Genomic DNA, 20,136 nt, shown 5'->3' with positions numbered 1-20,136 from the left:
AAGAAGTTCAAATGCCCCTTCCTCCGGGAAGCCTTCTCTGACTCCTCCTCCTACCTGTTGTGTTTTCCATCCCCTCCCTCTGCATGTTCTTTATCTGCTCCCTTTCTGGGCTTCTGAACACTGTGCCCCATCTGTCTTGCTCGGGAATTTTCCCCTGACTCATCTCTAGCTCTCCAGCATCACCCTACACAGGACCAGACCTCTGGGAAGTTCAGGAGATGTGAGTTGAATGAATAAATGATTGACTATTTCCCTCTATTTCTGTGACCCACATTCAGTAGTTTCTAACCCCATCTGCCATGTCCCTCCTGGTCCTCATGAGGTAACGTGGGATAAAGAAGAGAACATGGGCTCTGGAGTCAAACAGACCAGCATTGAATGTTGCTCCCAGACTGTGCAACCTTGGGCAAATATCTTCCCCTCTCTGAGCCTTGATTTCCTCACCTCTTGCCCTCCTCAATGCTACCTTCAAGGGTTACTGGTGCTTGAACGAAGGTACATCAACCCCCCTAAGTCTGAGCCAGGCACAGAGGACCAGGCACAGCTGAAGGCTGTTCCTTTCCCAGTTCTCTGTCTCTGCATCTAGCTTCGGCTGCCTCTTCTGGAGATCTCTCTTTGGGTGTCTTTCTCTCTCCTTCTCAGCATGTCTCTCTCCCTCGTCTCTGTCTCCATCACTCTACTCCCCCATCTCTCTGTCGGTTTCTGTTTCTCTATCTCTTTGCCTGTCTCTCTGCGTTATATCCCTACATGTCTCTCTCTGTCACTCACTCCATTTCTCCGGGCCATCCCTGTTCCATTTCCTAGCCTGGCACCCAGCCTGGGACACACATCTCTGAATTAGCATTTTCCTCCAATTCTGGAAATAATGTCAACATCGTAGTGGCATTGGTTGTAGCCCTGGTCGGAGAGTCTGCCTTCCTGCCGCCCTGTCCACACAGCACCTGGCCAGCATGGCCAGTTGTCTGCTCAGTGTTTGCTCTCTCCAGGGGAGCACCAGGAGAGCAAGTGAACCTGTGTTTACACACATGTGTGCCTGTCTCTGGGAGTGTGTCTGCATCTATTTCCAGGCAAATTTGTGTGTGAATCTGTAGGTATTTGTGAAAACTCATTCATTCACTCACTCGTTCATCCACCCATCTATCCTTCATCCAACTATTCATCTATCCATCCACTCATCCATCCATCCATCCATCCATCCATCCATCCATCCCTCCCTTCATCTAACCTTCCATCATCCATCCAACCATCCATCAATACATCTCTGTATCCATACATTCCTCCATTTATCCATCCATTTGTTCACTCATTCATTCAACCAACCAATATTTATTGGAGGTGTAACACATGGCTGGCACTGTGTCAGGCAGCCAGGACACAGCAATGAACAAAACAAAGTGCTACCCCCGTGGAGCTTACATGCTCAGGAGACCTCAATGTGCCAAACTCACTCTTGCCTTCAGGTGCTACAAGGGCTGTTCTTTCTTCCTGGGGCATTTCCTCTCTTCTCCCCCATCTTCCCCTGGCTTATTCGGACTCACCCTTCTCAGCTCAGCTCAAAGGCTACTTCCTCAGGGAAGAAAGCCCTGACCTTGTTCTCAAACACACAGCACCCTGGACTTTGCTTCAGAGCGTCGATCCTAGGATGAAGATCACAGTATGTGCAGTTATTTGATGGTTATCTGTCTCTTCCACTAGACCATGAACTCCCCCAAGGCCAGCATTTTGGTCAATTTCATTCCCAGCTGAATCCCTGGGGCCTAGAAAATGCGCGGCACACAGTAGGTGCTCAGAAAGTATTTATCAAATGACTGCATAAGTGAAGTTGAATGAGTGTGGAGGACTCTATCTCTATCTCCTGGCTCCCTGTCTCTTTATATTATCCTGCACTTCTAGCAGTGATGCCATGCAAGGTCCTCAATCATCCTCGATGCAAATGTAGTGAATAAAAGCAAGAGCTCTAGATTCAGACCCATGTGGTTTTCAGTCTCCACTCTGATGCTTCAGATGGGTGGCCTTGGGCAGAGCACGTCCCCTCGCTGAGCCTCAATTTCCTCACTTGTCAGTTAAAGTTTAATGAACAAATGCATGTAACTTTTAGTTATGACAACACTAAAAATGAACCATTTTCCCTAAGCACCTCCTGGGAATTTAATCTTCAAAACAACTCAATGAGCTAGAACCTGATTTTTTAAAAAAATTATTACTATCCTTGCTTACAGAGAGGGAAACTGAGGCATGGGGCATAGAAGTATCCCATCCAAGGTCTCAGGGTGAGTGCTGGGAGTTGAACCCTGGTGTGCTGCCCCCAGAGTCACACAGATACCCAGTGTGCTGCGGCTGCCTCACAGCGCCCAAGCAGCCTCAGAATCTGAGCATCTCTTTGGAAACGTGTCGTGGCAGTCTGGCAAGCCCATATGCGTACACATCTCTGAGTGTGTGTGCCTCGCTGTTTGTCTCTCCCTGTGGAACAGGGCTGCCTGGGGACTCTGGGCAGGCCTGGCTGGGTGCAAGGGTCTGGCTGTGAGAGTTGGCATCGGGACCTGCATGAACCTTTAGGTGTGCACCCACGCGAGCTTCCCTGGGTGCAAATGCAGACCCGTTTGGAAAAATGCAAGAAGCCATGAGGTTGGGACACAGAATTCTGGGGGATTCTGTGCTATGATAATGACTGCAAATTGGACACACAGGCATAATGGGTGGGTGGGGGTAATCTAATTAGAGGGAGAGCCTAGGAGACTTGTCTTAAAGTTGTGTTTGCAGAAGAAGCAAGTGATTTTTTTTTTTTTTTACTTAGAAACTATATTTATTTGGGTGTCCTTGGTTGAGGGTCAGTGCTGGGGGAGATTGGGGGGGCCTCCAAGCCACCGCTCTGGGCTGCCGCTATGGCTATGTAGATCTAGACCTTACCCAAGGGATTTAACCTCCATAGGCCTTGGCTGTCTCTTCTGTGAAATGGGAATAACATAGTCGCAGCCATCTCATAGGGCCAAAGTGAAGATTAAATAAAAAATGCTTTCAATGCACTTACTTATCACATTGCTACTTATAGTAAGTGGCAATTATCATTAACTGCTATTAATATACCAGAAATTGTTACTTGCTTCTTTTAGGAAATATTCATTAAGCACCTACTTGGTGCCAATGCTTGGTCTATACTGATTGTTTTTCCAAACTGTGAGTCCCTTAGGAAATAAGTTTATAGTCTATATTTTGCTGATGAGGAGACCGGGGCTCAGAGCACGAGGCATAAGATCATACAGGCAGGAGCTGGGCCAGGCCGGATTCAAACCCAGGTCCCTGCTTGTACCTCTGTGGCTCTGTACCTCGGACTCCCGAGTCTCGACCTGCCCTCCCACCACCAGACCTCAGAGCTGCTGGGATGGGAGGAAGGACCTGAAGTCCTGCGTCCTGGGAAAGAGGGGGCTGGGGCCCCGGACTTCTGTGTCCGAGAGAAGAGGGGCGGAGGACCAGGCTCCCTGGACCCTGGGGGAGGAGCACGTCATGATCCCAGGTCTCTGGATCCCCGATGGGGAAGCGCACCGGGTCTCCGACGCCCCGGTCCCGGGAAATCTTCCTCCTTCCTCGCTGAGGCCGCACGATTTTGGCTTTCCGGCCGCGGGTTCGGAGGGGAGGAGGGAAGGGGTGCGGGGGGAGGAGCCGCAGACCTGCGACAGGGGCCGCGGGCGGAGCCAAGCCGGCACCGCGGCTGGCGCGCGGGGCTGCGGCGGCGGCGGCGGCGGCGGCTCGGGGTGAGTCCGCTCCTCCCCTCCCCCTGCCACAGCCCCCGCCCCAGCCTGATCCCAGGGGACTGCCCCGGCGCGCGGGGGAGGGGGTAGGTGCGGTGGCGCGAGGACCTCGGGCCAGGGAGTGGGAGTGCTGCAGCGCTCGCTGGCCACCCCGAGGGAGGGGCACGTGGCCCTGGAAGGGGGTCTTGAAGCACCTGGGTGTACCCCACCCCTCGCCCACCGATCCCCAGCGCATGGGGATCCTTTACCCATTCCATGACCCCTAAAGACTTAGGACTTCGCGGCCTTTTGGGGTCCTGGACACCGTTCCCCTCCCCTGCATCGTCTTGGGACCCCGGCATCTTAACTCCCCCACCCTCCCAAAAAAATTCCCATCCTCTCTGCAGCCCGAGGAGGCATTAAGGACTTCAACTCCCAGCAGCCGCTGCGGCGCCGGGTCTAGAAAGCAGCAGAAGCGCGAGCGCGAGACCTGCCGGGAATTGTAGTCTCTAAGCTCTTAACGGGGAGCTGGGGCCCCAGAGGTGGGAGGGGGTGGCTGGACCCCCTAGGGGTCTGGCAGCTGGCCCGAATAGGGCAAGATGTGAGGCTTAGGCTCAGCCTTTCCTCCTAGCCTCGGCCTCCGGATCAGACACCTCCTCTGACCACCCGGCGCGTGGGGACCGGTCCGCAGCCCCTTGTCCGCTCTACCAACCCCCATGGGCTGCCGCCCGCCGCCGCCTCGGCTGCCACCCAGGACACAGCAGGGGTAAGCGCAGGTGAGTCTGACCATGCCTGTCGCGGAGTCCTGGCCTTCTGCAGCACCCCCGCGACACCTGTCCATCTGTGAGCCCTGTGCTGTCTGTTCCTCATTTCCCCTGCATCCTCCTTTCAACCCATCTTGATGCCTGGCTCCAAGCCATGTGTCACTAATTCACCTCTCCCCACATGCACCTCTCTCTCCTGGCCCCGGCTCATTTATGTCCCTCATTATGTCCCCCAGGCTTCCCTTCTGGACCCATGTCTGTCTGCCCAGCCCTCCTCTCTCTCCTTTTGTCTGTCTGTGATCTCCAGGCATTATCTATCTGCTGCCTCCTGTATTTCTGCCCCAGTCCATCTTCCCGTCCCACTGCTTCTCTCCCAAAGGCGTCTCTGCCCCTCTTCACTGCCCCGCCGTCCCCTCATCTCTCTAGCCCCCATGAATTACACACCAGCTCGTACTTGATCACTTGGCCATCCCAAGTCCCAATCCTGGACTTTCCATCTGTCTGCCTGTTCACCTCTCCCTCTTTTCTGAGCCCCAGTTTGCCCTTCTCCTTATCTGTCTCTGCTCCCCACATCTCTCCCTCCCCCAGCGTGGTCCCCATCTCTGCATCTCCATCCCGCCCCAGCTACCACCGCACATGTCCACCTCTTCCCTGTCTACCTGCATCCATCCTCTTTCCTGCTCCTCCCCTTGTCCCCGCCATCTGACCCTCCAAGCGTTTTCCCACTCTGAGACCCTGCTTATCCTGTTCCTGCTGCCTAAAATGCCTTTCCCCACGCTGTCCCCACTGCCCACTGCCCATGGGTGGCCCTGCCGCATCCTTCAGGTCTGGGAGAGTCCTCCCTGACCACCCCCTGCCCAGTTCCTTTGTGGCACCTTCGCCAGCTATGTCTGGTCGACTGTTTCTCCCAGTCTGAGACTGTCTTGTTTATGTGTCTTTGTTTACTTGTTTACTATTTGTCTCCTCTCGTTGGATCGTGACACCAGGAAGTCGGGGAACTCCAGTACTTTGTTTTCTGCTGAATCTGCAGCAGCCAGCACTGTGCCTAGTGTGTAGTTGGTGCTCAGTGAATATTTGTTGGATGAATGAATAAATGATGAATGGCTATCACCTTGTCAGTCCATCCCTAACTTCTGTGCCTTCGTTTATGCACCCCTGATCTTTGTGTCCCTTGTCCATCCCCTTATTTGTGTGTCCTGACTCTCGGCCCCTTGACTGGCCTTCCCAATCTCTTCCTCCTTGTCGATCTGTCCCTATTTTCTGTCTTCTTGTCCGTTCACACCATCTCTGTTCCCTGGGTTTGTCCAGCCCCTCTTTCTGTCTTCTTCCCTGTCCACCCTTAATTTCTGTCCTCTTGTCTGTCTGCTCCTAATTTCTTTTTCTTTGTCCATCCCTCCCTCTACTTGTCCCACTGTCCTTCTTCCTCCAATCTCTGTCCCTAATCCATCTCCCCTAATCTCCATCCCCTTCGCCCATCCTTCCTTTGCTATCGCTATCTCTTTCTCTTTCTGCCCTTCTCTCTGCACCCTGCCCACCCTCTCCCCCGTTCCGTTCCCCATCTGCACCCTTGCCCCACCCCTCCCGCACGCAGGACTGGACGGCCACCATGTCAGGAGACTACGAGGATGACCTCTGCCGGCGGGCACTCATCCTGGTCTCGGACCTCTGTGCACGGGTCCGAGATGCTGACACCAACGACAGATGCCAGGAGTTCAATGACCTGCGAATCCGAGGTTATCCCCGGGGTCCAGATGCAGGTCAGCACCCCTAGCTGTCTTGGCCAGCCCCCTGCCCACACTACAGCCAGGAGATTCAGAGCAGGCTACTCAGCTTTCTATTCCCTGTGGGACCCGTCCCTCGTACAGTCTTGCCTCCATCCTGCCTACTGCTGCTCCCCTGCCCCAAACCTCTCATCTAAGGAGAAGGAGCTGTGTGGTCCACTTGACCCCTGACCTTTTGAGTTTTGCCTTGTGGGCCTCCCCCAACTACCACCACCAAATATCCCCTTCAGATATCTTTGTGCCTCTTGCATAATGGTTAACAGCTCAGGCTCTTGAGTCAGACTGGTTTGCTTGGGCTCAAATTCCACCTCCCCCACTTACTCACTTTAGGTAAGTGACTTCTGTGCCTCAGTTTCCTCATCTGGAAAATGGGGCTAATGAAAGTGACTACCTCATGGGGCAGATGAGAGCCTCCAATGATATAACACATGTGAAGTGCTTAGAGCAACACTGTATGCATGGTGGCCATTCAATGAATGTTGCGATTTATTTATACCAACTGTGTTGCAGACGGTATGTGAGGTCCTCTGCATATTTCACTGACTATTCACAGTGCCCCTTTGTGGTACATATAATCTGAGTTTTCAACAGGGGAAACTGAGGCTTAGAAAGGTGAAGTGACTTGTCCAAGGTCATAGAGCTGGGAGGCAGCAGGGTTCTGAGAACTGGGAAATACCGTGAGTGCCATTGCTCAGCTGAGGAAACACGACCTGGAGGAAGCGTGTGCTCGGACATTACAACAGTCACCCTCGCTGAGCACCGGGGCAGGGCATGCCATCTCGAGTGCAGGATGTCCAGGTGACAATGATGAGGGATGAGGCCCAGAGAGCTGCAGTCACTGGCTCAGAGTCTCACAGCCTGTAGGTAGCAGAACTAGAATTTGACATTGGATATTCTACAACAGAACTGCAGTCTGGGGGTCCCCAAGACCACTCTGAGGTTCAGTGATTTGCTAGAAGGACTCCCAGAGCTCAGCAAAGCTGTGAACTATGGTTACGGTTTCTTATAGGATCCAGGCTAAAATCAGCACAGGGAAGAGGCACATGGGGCAGAGTCCAAGAGAGACCAGGCACAAGCTTTCAACTGCCCTCTCCCAGTGGAGTTTCATGGACAGTGCTTAATTTTCCCAGCAATGATGGGTGATAGCATGAACAGGGCATTGCCAACCTAGGAAGTTCACCCGAGCCTTGGTGTCCAGGGTTTTTATTGGTGGGTCGGTCATGTAGACAGGGCTGATTGTCCAGGTAGCTGACCGTAGTCTGCAGCCCCTTCAGAAGTCGAGCTGATGCCCAAGGCCCCCAGCATAAATCACAGTGTTAGTTTCAGCATAGAGTATCCAGCTTGGTCCAAGGCCCCAGGTAAACAAAGACATACTTATCAGCCAGAACATTCCAAGGGCTTAGAGGTTCCCTCCCAGGAGGTGATCAAGGGCAAGACCTTCTTTTAGACAAGGTGAACCTTTTGCTGCATAACTACACTACCTCTCCAAGCCCAAAGCTCTCCCCAGTCCACACTAGAGGATTTATCTTTTGACCTGGACAAGGTCTGGGTCAAGCTGGCAGCAGGGGACAGCATATGTCTGATTTTTCTGCCAAGTAACCCCCTTTTCTCAATTCCTCCCATGTTCAGGGGGCTGGTAAAGTCCTTATCTTTGCCTTCTAACACACCTCCAGAGCTCTCAGAAGGTGTTGATCACTTAAAAAGAAGCACCCTGAGGAGGGAGGAGTAGGAGACTCAGGGTTCTTTGGCCAGTGCCTCGTATATGGCCCTGCAGGGTCACTTGCTGTCTCTCAGAGTTTCAGTTTTCTTGCCTATAAAATAGGATAAGTCATTCCCAGATTCCACAGTGTCATGACGATTAATGTCATACACTGCTGTGGCTTTGCTGGGCAGTCCAGGGCCAGAAGTCATCCCTTTCCTCCTGTGTGTCCCCTAATGTGACAGGACACAGCTATTCGGTTCAGCTGTCCTTGCTATAGCAGTGGCTTAGCTGCCTGCTCCGCCCCCCATAATCCACTGTCTGTATGGAGCAGAGATTTCCCCTGTCTCCTACTTTGCTGACACCCAGGAGTCAGCTCCCGCCAAATTCTCCTTTACTTGAAGATGATTTCTGAAAAACCCCACTCCTGGTACCAATTACTGAATGAACCAGAAAGCTTTGGTTGTAAGAACTGGCCTGCACTCGGCTTGGCATTCAGAACGTGTGTTGGTGTTGGTGTTGGTCAGTTATGGTGTTGGTGGTGTTCAAGCACCTGGTGATGGTAGCAACGGGATTTATTATTCTGAGAAAGACTCATGTTTGAACTACCATTAATTGGGAAGTTTTGAGGTGTAATAGCATCATGGTGAAGACCATGGGCTTTGGAGCCAGGCTTCTTCCTAGGCTCAAATCCTGACTTGACCACCTACCAGCTGTGGGACTTTGGGCAGGTGACTGTGTCTGTTGACTTCAGGGCTTTTTTTTTTTTTGCATGGAAAACAGGGATAATTGTGTCACCAAACTCACGTGGTATCTTCAAACCACGATAAGTGGCAGGATCAATTGTTCCTATTTGGCACATGGAGAATGTAAGGTTCAGAGTGGTTAAGATGTGTTCCCAAGGCCACACAGCAAGCTGTGATTTCAACCCTGGCCTGCCTGTGCTGTGCAGCACCCACTCTTCCTTGATCATCTCTGAGCATTTTGGGGGACCTTGGTCCTACCTCAGATGTTGTGTTATTCTCTCTTATAGAGAGGAAGCATGGGATAGCAATTAAGAAAATAAAATCTGGAGAGAGACTGCTGGATTGAAATCTCAGATCTGTCATTTACTGCCTGTGAAACCTTATACAAACCACTCAACCTCTCTGTGTCTCAGTTCCCGCATCTTTAAAATGGTTACGTAGAAATACCTTGCAGAGCGTGCGGTGTGCACGTTAAGTGATGCACGTAAAGTGCTTAGGACAATGCATGGCAAATACTAAGTGTTAGCTCTTTGGGGACGTAGAGGGAGGGTGCTCTGACCTCACCTGACCCCTACCTCTGTCCTCACTCTCTCCAGACATCTCCGTGAGCCTGCTGTCGGTCATCGTGACATTCTGTGGCATTGTCCTTCTGGGTGTCTCCCTCTTCGTGTCCTGGAAGTTGTGCTGGGTGCCCTGGCGGGACAAGGGAGGCTCGGCAGTGGGCGGTGGCCCCCTGCGCAAAGACCTAGGCCCTGGGGTCGGGCTGGCAGGCCTGGTAGGCGGCGGCGGGCACCACCTGGGGGCTGGCCTGGGTGGCCATCCTCTGCTGGGCGGCCCACACCACCATGCCCACACCGCCCACCACCCGCCCTTTGCCGAGCTGCTGGAGCCAGGCAGCCTGGGGGGCTCTGACACCCCTGAACCCTCCTACTTGGACATGGACTTGTATCCAGAGGCCGCAGCTGCAGTAGCCACTGGGGTCAAACCGAGCCAGACGTCCCCTGAGCTGCCCTCTGAGGGCGGGGCAGGCTCTGGGCTGCTCCTGCTGCCCCCCAGTGGGGGGGGCTTGCCCAGTGCCCAGTCGCACCAGCAGGTCACAAGCCTGGCCCCCACCACCAGGTGAGAGAGGCTGCTGGGCTGAGGGGCCCACTCTGAAGTTCTGCTCTTCCGCTGTGTCTTTTTCCCATCTGTGGCTCGTCTGAGTGCTGGGGTTAGGAGGGGGATTGGGGGATTGGCCCCTGGATCCCGGAGAAAGAGCAGGCTGGGGCCCCAGACTACTTAGACCCAAAGGAGGGAACTGGAGGCCTGGATTCTTGGGCCCAGAGTAAGGAGGAAGCTGGGGGCAGGACTCCAGGGTCAGGAAAGTGGGAGAGAATGGGGCTCGGACACTCAAGTCCCTAAGGCACGAGGCTATTCATCCCCTTCACTGTAAGCCAGGATTAGTAGTGGGACCTGGAGTTCATTCATGCATTTTCCTCATTCTGCACATGAATATTGAACATCGAGTATGAGCCAGGCCTGAGCTGGATATCAGGAAAACACTGGACTCTGCCTTCATGTCACTCACAGTCCAGGGCAGGTGGCCCCAGCTTGGCTGTCTCAGTGCAGCCAGGCTACGGAGGCAGTAAAGCAGCTCAGGGGACTGGATGGGGCAGGGGGCTCCCCAGGATGCCCCGATCCCAGTCTGGGAGGAGGCTGGGGGCTCCCTGGAGGTGGGGGTGTCTTAGCTGAGACCTGCAGGGTGGTGAAGAGTTAGCCAGGCAGAGCGGCACGAGTGTGACCTGGACATCCCTAGCAAAGGCAAGCGGGGCTGAAGATGGTAGTGCCCTGTAGGAACAGCCAGTGGTCACCAAGGCATGAGAATACGTTTGAAAAAAGAACACCTGGGTGATGTGGCTGCAGATACCAGGCCATGTGAGGCCTTCAGCACTGGACTGAGGGGTGGGACTTTGTCCAGGGGGTACTGGGGAGCCATGGCAGGCCTGTGAGCAGGGGAGGGGCAGGGTAAGTTCTGGGTGTAGAAGGATCCTCTGGGGCCACGTGCCCCTGGTGGGAGAGACTGGAGGCCAAGAGTCCAGGCAGGAGAGGACAAGTCCTGAGCTGGGGCAGTGGGGACAGAGAGGAGGGAGGATTGGGAGATTCAGAGAAGGGCAGAAGAGGATTGGAAGAAGCCTGGGCTGCATAGGGCCCAGAGGTCCATGGAGAAGTTATTCTGGGTCACCAGCTTGAGGTCCAGAGGAGGCTTCTGGAAGCCGGTGCATCCAGGGGTCTGGGCTGGAACTACCTTAGAAATAGAGATGACCCCACCCCCAGATAAAAGTGGGGAAACTGAGGCTCAGAAAGCACAAGTGGCTTGCTCAAGGTCATGCAGTGAGCAAAGCAGGGGATATGGGGCTGGAGGGGTTGAGGCAAAGGCAGGGAGAAATCCCCCCAGTCTTTGGATGGGATCGATGACCCCACCTTGACCTCCCCCACTTCCTACAGGTACCCAGCCCTGCCCCGGCCCCTCACCCAGCAGACGCTGACCTCCCAACCGGACCCGAGCACTGAGGAGCGGCCACCTGCCCTCCCCTTGCCCCTGCCAGGCGGCGAGGAAAAAGCCAAACTCATCGGGCAGATCAAGCCGGAGCTGTACCAGGGGACGGGACCTGGTGGCCGGCGGGGAGGCGGGGGCCCAGGCTCCGGAGAGGCGGGTGCAGGGGCGCCCTGCGGCCGCATCAGCTTCGCCCTGCGGTACCTCTACGGCTCCGACCAGCTGGTGGTGCGGATCCTGCAGGCCTTGGACCTCCCCGCCAAGGACTCCAACGGCTTCTCGGACCCCTACGTCAAGATCTACCTGCTGCCAGACCGCAAGAAAAAGTTTCAGACCAAGGTCTGGAGCTGCAGGCTGGACATCAGGGTCCCACGGAGAAGGGACCTGGGACCTGGGCCCCTGGGGCTGGGGGCCGGACTCTTGGGTGAAGGAAGAGGGGCTGGGGGCGGGGACTCCTGGGTCCCGGCAGTAGGGGCTGATGGGCGTGGTGTCGGTCTCCCTCTGTCACCCACCCCCGCCAGGTGCACAGGAAGACCCTGAACCCTGTCTTCAACGAGACATTTCAGTTCTCGGTGCCCCTGGCAGAGCTGGCCCAGCGCAAGCTGCACTTCAGCGTCTACGACTTTGACCGCTTCTCACGGCATGACCTCATCGGCCAGGTGGTGCTGGACAACCTCCTGGAGCTGGCGGAGCAGCCCCCCGACCGCCCACTCTGGAGGGACATCGTGGAGGGCGGCTCGGTCAGTGGCCCCCGCCCCTCCCCCCCCACCTCTCCCCACCACCACCTCTCCCCTGGTGCCCCCTTCCTGGCGCCCCGAGACCCCCCGGTTTGCAATCGCCTTCCCCTGAGCCCTCGTAACCTCCTGACTTCTTGTCCCCAGATCTTCTTGTAAAATGTGTTGTGCTGGGGACTATTGTACACGTGCAAGACATGACAGGCACCGCTGCCCTCTCCAAGTTAATCAAATATTAGCATTGTGCTTGGATCCCAGATTTCCCAACCTCTCACCCCCTAGCCATCTGATGACTTGGACCCTCTGACCCCAGATTTGTGATCCTCCAACTTCCCGACCCCAGAGCTCCTGGGCTTTTGTTTTCCCAGCTTCCTTCTCTGTCTACCCTCTGGATTCCAGGGCCCGGCCTTCCAGAAGGCCCCGTCCCTCTCCCGTCTCTGAACTCCAGCTCTGTCGCATTCTGACCCTCTGCTCCCCGATGGCCCCCCTGAATCCTGGTGGTCTGATCCCCCAGGCCTCAGACATACTGGGACCCCCAATATCCTGACACCCCGCAATTCTCCCCGCTCCCAGATTGTAGGGCCTGCAACCCTGACCCCCAACACCCCCTTCCTCATTCCTGATGACGCTGCCCTCTGGCACCTCCCTCTCCTGTATGCGCGTCCCTCCCCCGGCCCCACTCCTAGGTCCTTGCTGGGTGTCCGGAGCCCTTCCACCCCCCAAGCTCAGACCCCCAGCCTCAGCCTGTGGTTTACCCAGCATGCCGATTCTCTGCCCCTGTGGGGTGGCCGTGTGGGGTAGCTGTCCTTACATGAGGAGGGGCCCAGCTCCGCCCACCTGGTGGCCACCCGCAAGTCCAGCCTCTGGGATCTAAGTGCCTGGTTCTAGGATCCCTGCACCCAGGCCCCTGTCTGTCCCCCCAACCCCTGCTCCTGGTCACCGCCAGCCCCATGCGAAGACCCTCTCCCTGCGTCCATCTTGGCCTGCTTCTTGTGTCTTCTCTTCTCATTTTCTCTCCCCATCTTTATCACTGCTGCCTTCCTCATTCATTCATTCATTCATTCATTCCTTCAACCACTGTGTTTTCAGGCTCAGGACCTAGGGACCCCAGACAGCCCTCAGGAGCTCCAGGCTGTCACACAGTTGGTGCCAGGGGAACAGGAGGGCCATCTGCTCAGGGGATTGAGGAGCTTGGGGGATGAGGTGACAGGAAGCCCCGACCTGAAGGCCACGGAGGAGCCTGGAGATGGGGAGGGACGGCCCGGGCGAAGGCCCGAGGGGACTGAGTGGGGCGTCTGAGGACCTGGCTGGGAGCCACAGGCTGGACAGGAGAGGCCACAGCTGCTGGCTCGCTCCGGCCACTGCTCCAAGTCTATCTGTGTGTCGGGTGGGAGCCGTCTGTCGCCCCGGAAACCTCGTTCTGGGTCTCGGTGTGTCTCCTGCTCTCTCAGGCTGACTCCTCGTGTGTTTCTTCTCAGTCTTTGCCCCACTCTGCCTGTGCCCCTGCTCTCTCGTTCCCCGTCTGTCACCCTCTCTGGTCTTTTACTCACCTGCGAGTCTGTGTCCTCCCATCTCTCTGGTCTCTGTCCCCCTCTCCTTTGGGTCTCTGACCCCATCTCTCTGGGTCTCTGTCCCCACCCCGGGTCTCTGTCCTCATCTCTCTGGTCTCTGTCCCCATCTCTCTGGTCTCTGTCCCCCCCTTCTCTGGGTCTCTGTCCTCATCTCTCTGGTCTCTGTCCCCATCTCTCTGGGTCTCTGTCCCCCCCTTCTCTGGGTCTCTGTCCTCCCCCCCAGGTCTCTGTCACTCTTCCTTAAGAACTCTGGGGGTCTGTCCTGCCGACTGCGTGTCTCAGGGTTTGGCCTCTGTCTCCGTCTGTTTCCACTGTGTTCTCTCTCCCTCCGCCTCCCTCTCTCCCCTCACTCACGCCTCTTCCAATCTTCCCTGCAGAACAAAATAGGCTTTGACGGTGGCGGGCAGCTGCGGCCAGGGGAGTCACCAGGCCTTGGCCCAGAGTCAGATTGTTAAGTGGATCGGAAACCTGAGCCCTGGATGTCAGGGAGGAGAGCTGGAGGCTCGGGAAGGGAGAGAAAATCAGCAAGAGACGGGTAGACACTGAGGCGAGATATCCCTGAACCCCTTTCCCCAACTGCAGGAAAAGGCAGATCTTGGGGAACTCAACTTCTCACTCTGCTACCTCCCCACGGCTGGGCGCCTCACCGTGACCATCATCAAAGCCTCTAACCTCAAAGCGATGGACCTCACCGGCTTCTCAGGTGGGGTCTGAGGGAGGAGGGGCTGGGGCCTGGACCCCTGGGTCTGAGGGAGGAGGGCTGGGGACATGGACCCCTGGGTCTGAGGGAGGAGGGCTGGGGACATGGACCCCTGGGTCTGAGGGAGGAGGGCTGGGGACATGGACCCCTGGGTCTGAGGGAGGAGGGGACTGGGGACATGGACCCCTGGGTCTGAGGGAGGAGGGGCTGGGGACATGGACCCCTGGGTCTGAGGGAGGAGGGCTGGGGACATGGACCCCTGGGTCTGAGGGAGGAGGGGCTGGGGACATGGACCCCAGGGTCTGAGGGAGGAGGGCTGGGGACATGGACCCCTGGGTCTGAGGGAGGAGGGGCTGGGGACATGGACCCCTGGGTCTGAGGGAGGAGGGCTGGGGACATGGACCCCTGGGTCTGAGGGAGGAGGGCTGGGGACATGGACCCCTGGGTCTGAGGGAGGAGGGCTGGGGACATGGACCCCTGGGTCTGAGGGAGGAGGGGCTGGGGACATGGACCCCTGGGTCTGAGGGAGGAGGGGCTGGGGACATGGACCCCTGGGTCTGAGGGAGGAGGGGCTGGGGACATGGACCCCTGGGTCTGAGGGAGGAGGGCTGGGGACATGGACCCCTGGGTCTGAGGGAGGAGGGCTGGGGACATGGACCCCTGGGTCTGAGGGAGGAGGGGCTGGGGACATGGACCCCTGGGTCTGAGGGAGGAGGGGCTGGGGACATGGACCCCTGGGTCTGAGGGAGGAGGGGCTGGGGCCTGGACCCCTGGGTCTGAGGGAGGAGGGGCTGGGGACATGGACCCCAGGGTCTGAGGGAGGAGGGGCTGGGGACATGGACCCCAGGGTCTGAGGGAGGAGGGTCTGGGGACCTGGACCCCTGGGTCTGAGGGAGGAGGGGCTGGGGACATGGACCCCTGGGTCTGAGGGAGGAGGGGCTGGGGACATGGACCCCTGGGTCTGAGGGAGGAGGGCTGGGGACATGGACCCCAGGGTCTGAGGGAGGAGGGGCTGGGGACATGGACCCCTGGGTCTGAGGGAGGAGGGGCTGGGGACATGGACCCCTGGGTCTGAGGGAGGAGGGCTGGGGACATGGACCCCAGGGTCTGAGGGAGGAGGGGCTGGGGACCTGGACCCCTAGGTCTGAGGGAGGAGGGCTGGGGACATGGACCCCAGGGTCTGAGGGAGGGGCTGTTCAGTACTGTGTTTCTGCCCTCAGACCCCTACGTGAAGGCCTCTCTGATCAGCGAGGGGCGGCGTCTGAAGAAGCGGAAAACCTCCATCAAGAAGAACACGCTGAACCCCACGTACAACGAGGCGCTGGTGTTCGACGTGGCCCCGGAGAGCGTGGAGAACGTGGGGCTCAGCATCGCCGTGGTTGACTACGACTGGTGAGGGGCGCGGCCCGGGCGGGGGGCGCGGGGTGCGGCCGCCATGGCGGCCCGTGCTCACCACCCCCAACCCCCAGCATCGGACACAACGAGGTGATCGGCGTGTGCCGCGTGGGCGCCGACGCCGCCGACCCGCACGGCCGCGAGCACTGGGCCGAGATGCTGGCCAATCCGCGCAAGCCCGTGGAGCACTGGCACCAGCTGGTGGAGGTGAGTAGGGCTCCTCTCAGCCCCTTCATTCGTGCAAAGCATGGCCTCTGGGCTGCGCACTCAGAAGGCCTAGGTTCGAATCCCTGCTCTGCCAACTTTCCCTGTGTGACTTAGAGCAAGTTAATTAACCTTTTGTGCCTTGTTTTCCTCAGTTGGGAAATGAGGATGTTGATAGCATCCACAGTTAGGATAAATGTGAGATTTGTTAAGTGTTCACTAAATGGTCGGCTACTGTTGTGATTACCCAATGCCAAGTCCGAAATAAAAGGGGGAAACTGGGTGGTAAGATGGAGCAAGGGTTTTTGATTTGGGTTCTTTTTTAGAGCAGGCTGTGAAAAATTAGCTCATTTTCATATACCGGATGGGCATCAGCAATTTTCTTTTTTTTTTTTGAGACAGAGTCTCACTTTGTTGCCCAGACTAGAGTGGCGTGGCGTCAGCCTAGCTCACAGCAACCTCAAACTCCTGGGCTCAAACGATCCTCCTGCCTCAGCCTCCAGAGTAGCTGGGACTACAGGCATGCACCACCATGCCCGGCTAATTTTTTCTATATATATTTTCAGTTGGCCAATTAATTTCTTTCTTTTTTTAGTAGAGACAGGGTCTTGCTCTTGCTCAGGCTGGTTTCAAACTCCTGACCTTGAGGGATCCTCCCTCCTCAGCCTCACAGAGTGCTAGGATTACAGTTGTGAGCCACCACACCCAGCCAGCAATTTTTAATAAATGAATAAGAAAATAATAAAATAAAACAGAAAATTTCATAAGGCAGCTCCCATTGTAAAGATCATAATGTCAATTTTTTTTTCCCCTGTGGGTTGTGGTCCAAAAGGTTTGGAAGTCTGGGAGGTAGAGGACATCTGGATGGGGTTTGGGGCTTTTATGGTGTCAGGGAGGGCCTCTCTGAGGAGGTGACATTTGAGCAGAGGTCTGGAGGTTGCAAAGGAGTGGGCTCAGAAGGTTTGAAGAAGGATGCAAGGAAAGAGCACAGCACGGGGAAAACCAGGAGGCAGGGGAAGGGAGCAGTGGCTCACGCCTGTAATCCTAGCACTCTGGGAGGCCGAGACAGGAGGATCACTTGAGCTCAGGAGTTCCAGACCAGCCTCAACAAGAGCAAGACCTGTCTCTACTAAAAATAGAAAAAATTAGCCGGGGATGGTGGCGCATGCCTGTAGTCCCAGCTACTGGGGAGGCTGAGGCAGGAGGATCACTTAAGCCCAGGAGTTTGAGGTTGCTGTGAGCTAGGCTGATGCCACGGCACTTTAGTACAGGCAACAGAGCAAGACTCTGTCTCAAAATAAAAAAAGAAAGCCAGGGGGCAGGGGCGGGGCTGTTTAAAAGTTTAAGATCATTACTTGGTTAAGAGAAATCATCAGTTGTTGCATTTATTATCATCAGTACATTGCTTTTTAAATCACTGATTAGTTCTCTATTATGTAAACATATCATAATGTCAATCTATTCTGTTAATGGACATTTGGGTTATTTCCAGTTTGGGGATATTGTGAATAAACTTGTTACAAACATTCATCAGCTAAAAAAAAGAGAAATCATCAAACATGGTCATTCTCTCCATAGAAAACAAGAAGTCCAAAGAAGTATATTGGAAAATACCAATGATGAATTTGCGTTCATTAAAAGCCAAGAAAGTAAAATTAGACTAAATTCTGTTTAGGGCATAAAATAAGAGATTTAATGTTGGGATTTTCAAATATACTTAGTCTTCATTTTTTTTCAGTATTTTTCAACTATTTAACATTCTGGAAAAATTTGTAACCATTAAAAAAATACACAAAAACATGCAAATAGGGGCATGTCCTTTTCCTCTGAACGGGAAGTCCCTGGCAGCCTGACATGGCATGAGGCTGGCCTTTATTTAAAATTTGGTGTTTTGTTCATCATAGATTTTATTTGCATTTTTTAAAACTATCGCATTAAAATATTCTTTATCTTGACTGATGAGTTTGGGGCACACCCTTAAATTTAGTACCAGAGTGAAAATTTCACGTCACCCGAGTCTAGCCCTGCTTTGGATGCTGTTCCAGGGGTGCTGAGGACTGTAACAGCTGGGCACAGAGCTCACATTTGAGATTTGAGAAGACTGTGACTCTACTTAGGTGGACAGGATGGAGGCCACTCCCTTCTTCCATCATTCGTTCTGCTCCTAATTCATTCACTCATTCACTCTACAAACTTCTCCAGGACTTTCTGGTGAGCCACCGCCATGCTGGGCAGTGCTGGAGGCGCAGAGAGAACCCGGGTGGCGTCCTGGCCCTGCCTGTGAATTTCAGCACCTAGCACGACACTTGGCCCCAGAGGGTCCTTCTGCATCCAAGCTGCCCTGGTCCCTCCCTTGCTCCCAGCCTTCCCGTGGCTTCCCAGTTCCCCCGGGGACACACTGTCTGCCCCTCTGAGGCCATGCAGGGCCCGCCCCACTCAGCCCTGCCACCTCATCTCTCCTCACATTTGCAGGGACTTCACTGTCTTGTGCCTCAGTTTCCCCATCTGTAGAATGGGATTGTAATACCATTTGCCCCATCACTTCAGAGCCGAATGAAAAAGAACATTATAAATAATGACACAGGATTGACGTCTTATTTGTCATTAGCAGTTGTTTTGCCTCTGCCCCTAATTCCTGAACCTTCTGGATTTTCCCCTTCAGGAAAAGACTTTGAGCAGCTTCACAAAAGGCAGCAAAGGACTATCAGAGAAAGAGAACTCGGAGTGAGGGGTAAGGAACCCAGACCAGAGGGGAGGGGCTGGGGGCCTGGACCCCTGGGTCTGGGGCAGGAGGGGCTGAGCCTGGACCCCTGGGTCTGAGGGAGGAGGGGCTGGGGCTGGACCCCTGGGTCTGAGGGAGGAGGGGCTGGGGGTCTGGACCCCTGGGTCTGGGGGAGGAAAGGCTGGGGTCCAAGATTCCTGGGTCCCTGGGTTGTGATGCTGCTATAGCAGGTCATGGCCCTGCTCTCTGCCATCGCTGACCTCTCCTCCCTGCCCCATCGTGCAGGTCTGGCCTAGGCCCGGGATCGGACCAGGTCCCCTCAGGACCCCATCCTTTCCTGCCCGGACCGTGAATTCACCTCCTCGAAGCCATAACGTCCGAGCTGCTGGTGCGGGGCCGCCCCGGGCCTGCCCTTCCTACCCCCAGAGGCGAGAGGGTGGGCGGCAGGCGGGCCTAGCTCCCTGTTTCAGGGCGGGGGGCATTCAGCCTCCACTGTGTCTGTCTTCTCTTCCCTGGGGCTCCCCCTCGAGGCAAGGGGCCGTGCATGTCTGGGGGACCCCGCCCCCAAGCCCTCCGTCTGTCTCTTTGCTGTTTGTCCGAGACTTAGTGTCCTGACCCTTGTTATCTCTGTGAATGTCAACGGGCCAATCCTCTGTGTTCCCTCAGAGACACACACCTGTGTCCGCCCCTTCTGTTCACCACCCCCGCGTCTGGCCGGTCCCCCCACTGCTGCTGCTGTCAACGCCAGAATAAACACACTCTGTGGGTCTCACTCCAGCTGGGGCTCCTGTCCTCTCTGACACTGGGAAGCTGGACTGGAACGAGCTGGCTCTGCGTTCAGACAAATGTGGTTCTTCACTCGCTGGGCAATTTTGTTCTTGTTGTTGTTAGAATGTCACTGTGTCACCTGGGCTAGAGCACCGTGGTGTCACCATAGCTCACTGCAACCTCAAACTCCTAGGTTCAAGCAATCCTCCTGCTTCATTCAGCCTCCTAAGTAGCTGGGACTACAGGTGCACGCCACCACACCTGCCTAATTTTTTTTCTATTTTTTAGTAGAGACGGGGTCTCGCTCTTCCGCGGGCTGGTCTCGAACTCCTGAGCTCAAGCAATCCTCCCACCTCGGCCTCCCAGACTGCTAAGATTATAGGCGTGAGCCACTGTGCCTTAGCATAGGCAACTTGGTCTCTCTGAGCCTCAATTTCTAAAAATTTATATTATAGCCAGAACCACTGTGTTTATAGGACACAAAATGCAACCAAAGCCTCTTTCAAAGAATTGAAAGACCTCTGTACGCGGAGACTCTGAGAACACCGAGGGACTTTAGATCCAGGTGTTCAAGTGACGCTTTCATTTCTGCTTTTCTCTTTATTGACTTCATTCTCAGGTGTGTCTTTGCTATGGTGATGAAATAGTAATGAAGTGGTGAAAATCAGAGCTGCAAGCTTCTCATGCTGTATCTGTAATGATGCCTTCAGCTGCACAAACAACTCCCAGTTGAGAGAGCTTAAATGATAGCGATTTCTTGTGTTCATATAACAAATCTTTCAAAGACAGACAGT

General features: G+C 55.3%; 1 protein-coding gene across 2 annotated transcripts; it reads left to right on the top strand.

The window, feature by feature from the left end:
- Positions 1–4,132: 4,132 nt before the first annotated feature.
- SYT3 (synaptotagmin 3) lies at positions 4,133–19,602 on the top strand. 2 transcript variants are annotated; one of them, XM_075993261.1, is made up of 10 exons: positions 4,133–4,501; positions 6,081–6,246; positions 9,312–9,834; positions 11,200–11,587; positions 11,770–11,988; positions 14,136–14,256; positions 15,474–15,645; positions 15,723–15,855; positions 18,515–18,583; positions 18,860–19,602. In XM_075993261.1, the coding sequence occupies exons 2-9, from the start codon at positions 6,096–6,098 to the stop codon at positions 18,578–18,580; spliced, it is 1,773 nt and encodes a 590-aa protein (XP_075849376.1). In that variant the 5' UTR covers positions 4,133–4,501; positions 6,081–6,095; the 3' UTR covers positions 18,581–18,583; positions 18,860–19,602. The 2 variants fall into 2 exon arrangements, with proteins under 2 accessions (XP_075849376.1, XP_075849377.1); XM_075993262.1 differs by having other exon boundaries at positions 4,260–4,491.
- The last annotated feature ends 534 nt before the right edge of the window (positions 19,603–20,136 follow it).

This window comes from Microcebus murinus, chromosome 16, assembly GCF_040939455.1.
Source record: "Microcebus murinus isolate Inina chromosome 16, M.murinus_Inina_mat1.0, whole genome shotgun sequence".
Lineage (NCBI taxonomy): Eukaryota > Metazoa > Chordata > Mammalia > Primates > Cheirogaleidae > Microcebus > Microcebus murinus.
This window is presented reverse-complemented; position numbering and strand designations above follow the sequence as displayed.

Coding starts and splice junctions, on each gene's coding strand:
- SYT3 (XM_075993261.1), top strand. CDS start 6,096: ATGTCAGGAGACTACGAGGATGACCTCTGCCGGCGGGCACTCATCCTG. Junction 9,835..11,199: donor AGCCTGGCCCCCACCACCAG/GTGAGAGAGGCT, acceptor CACTTCCTACAG/GTACCCAGCCCTGCCCCGGC. Junction 11,989..14,135: donor ACATCGTGGAGGGCGGCTCG/GTCAGTGGCCCC, acceptor CCCCAACTGCAG/GAAAAGGCAGATCTTGGGGA.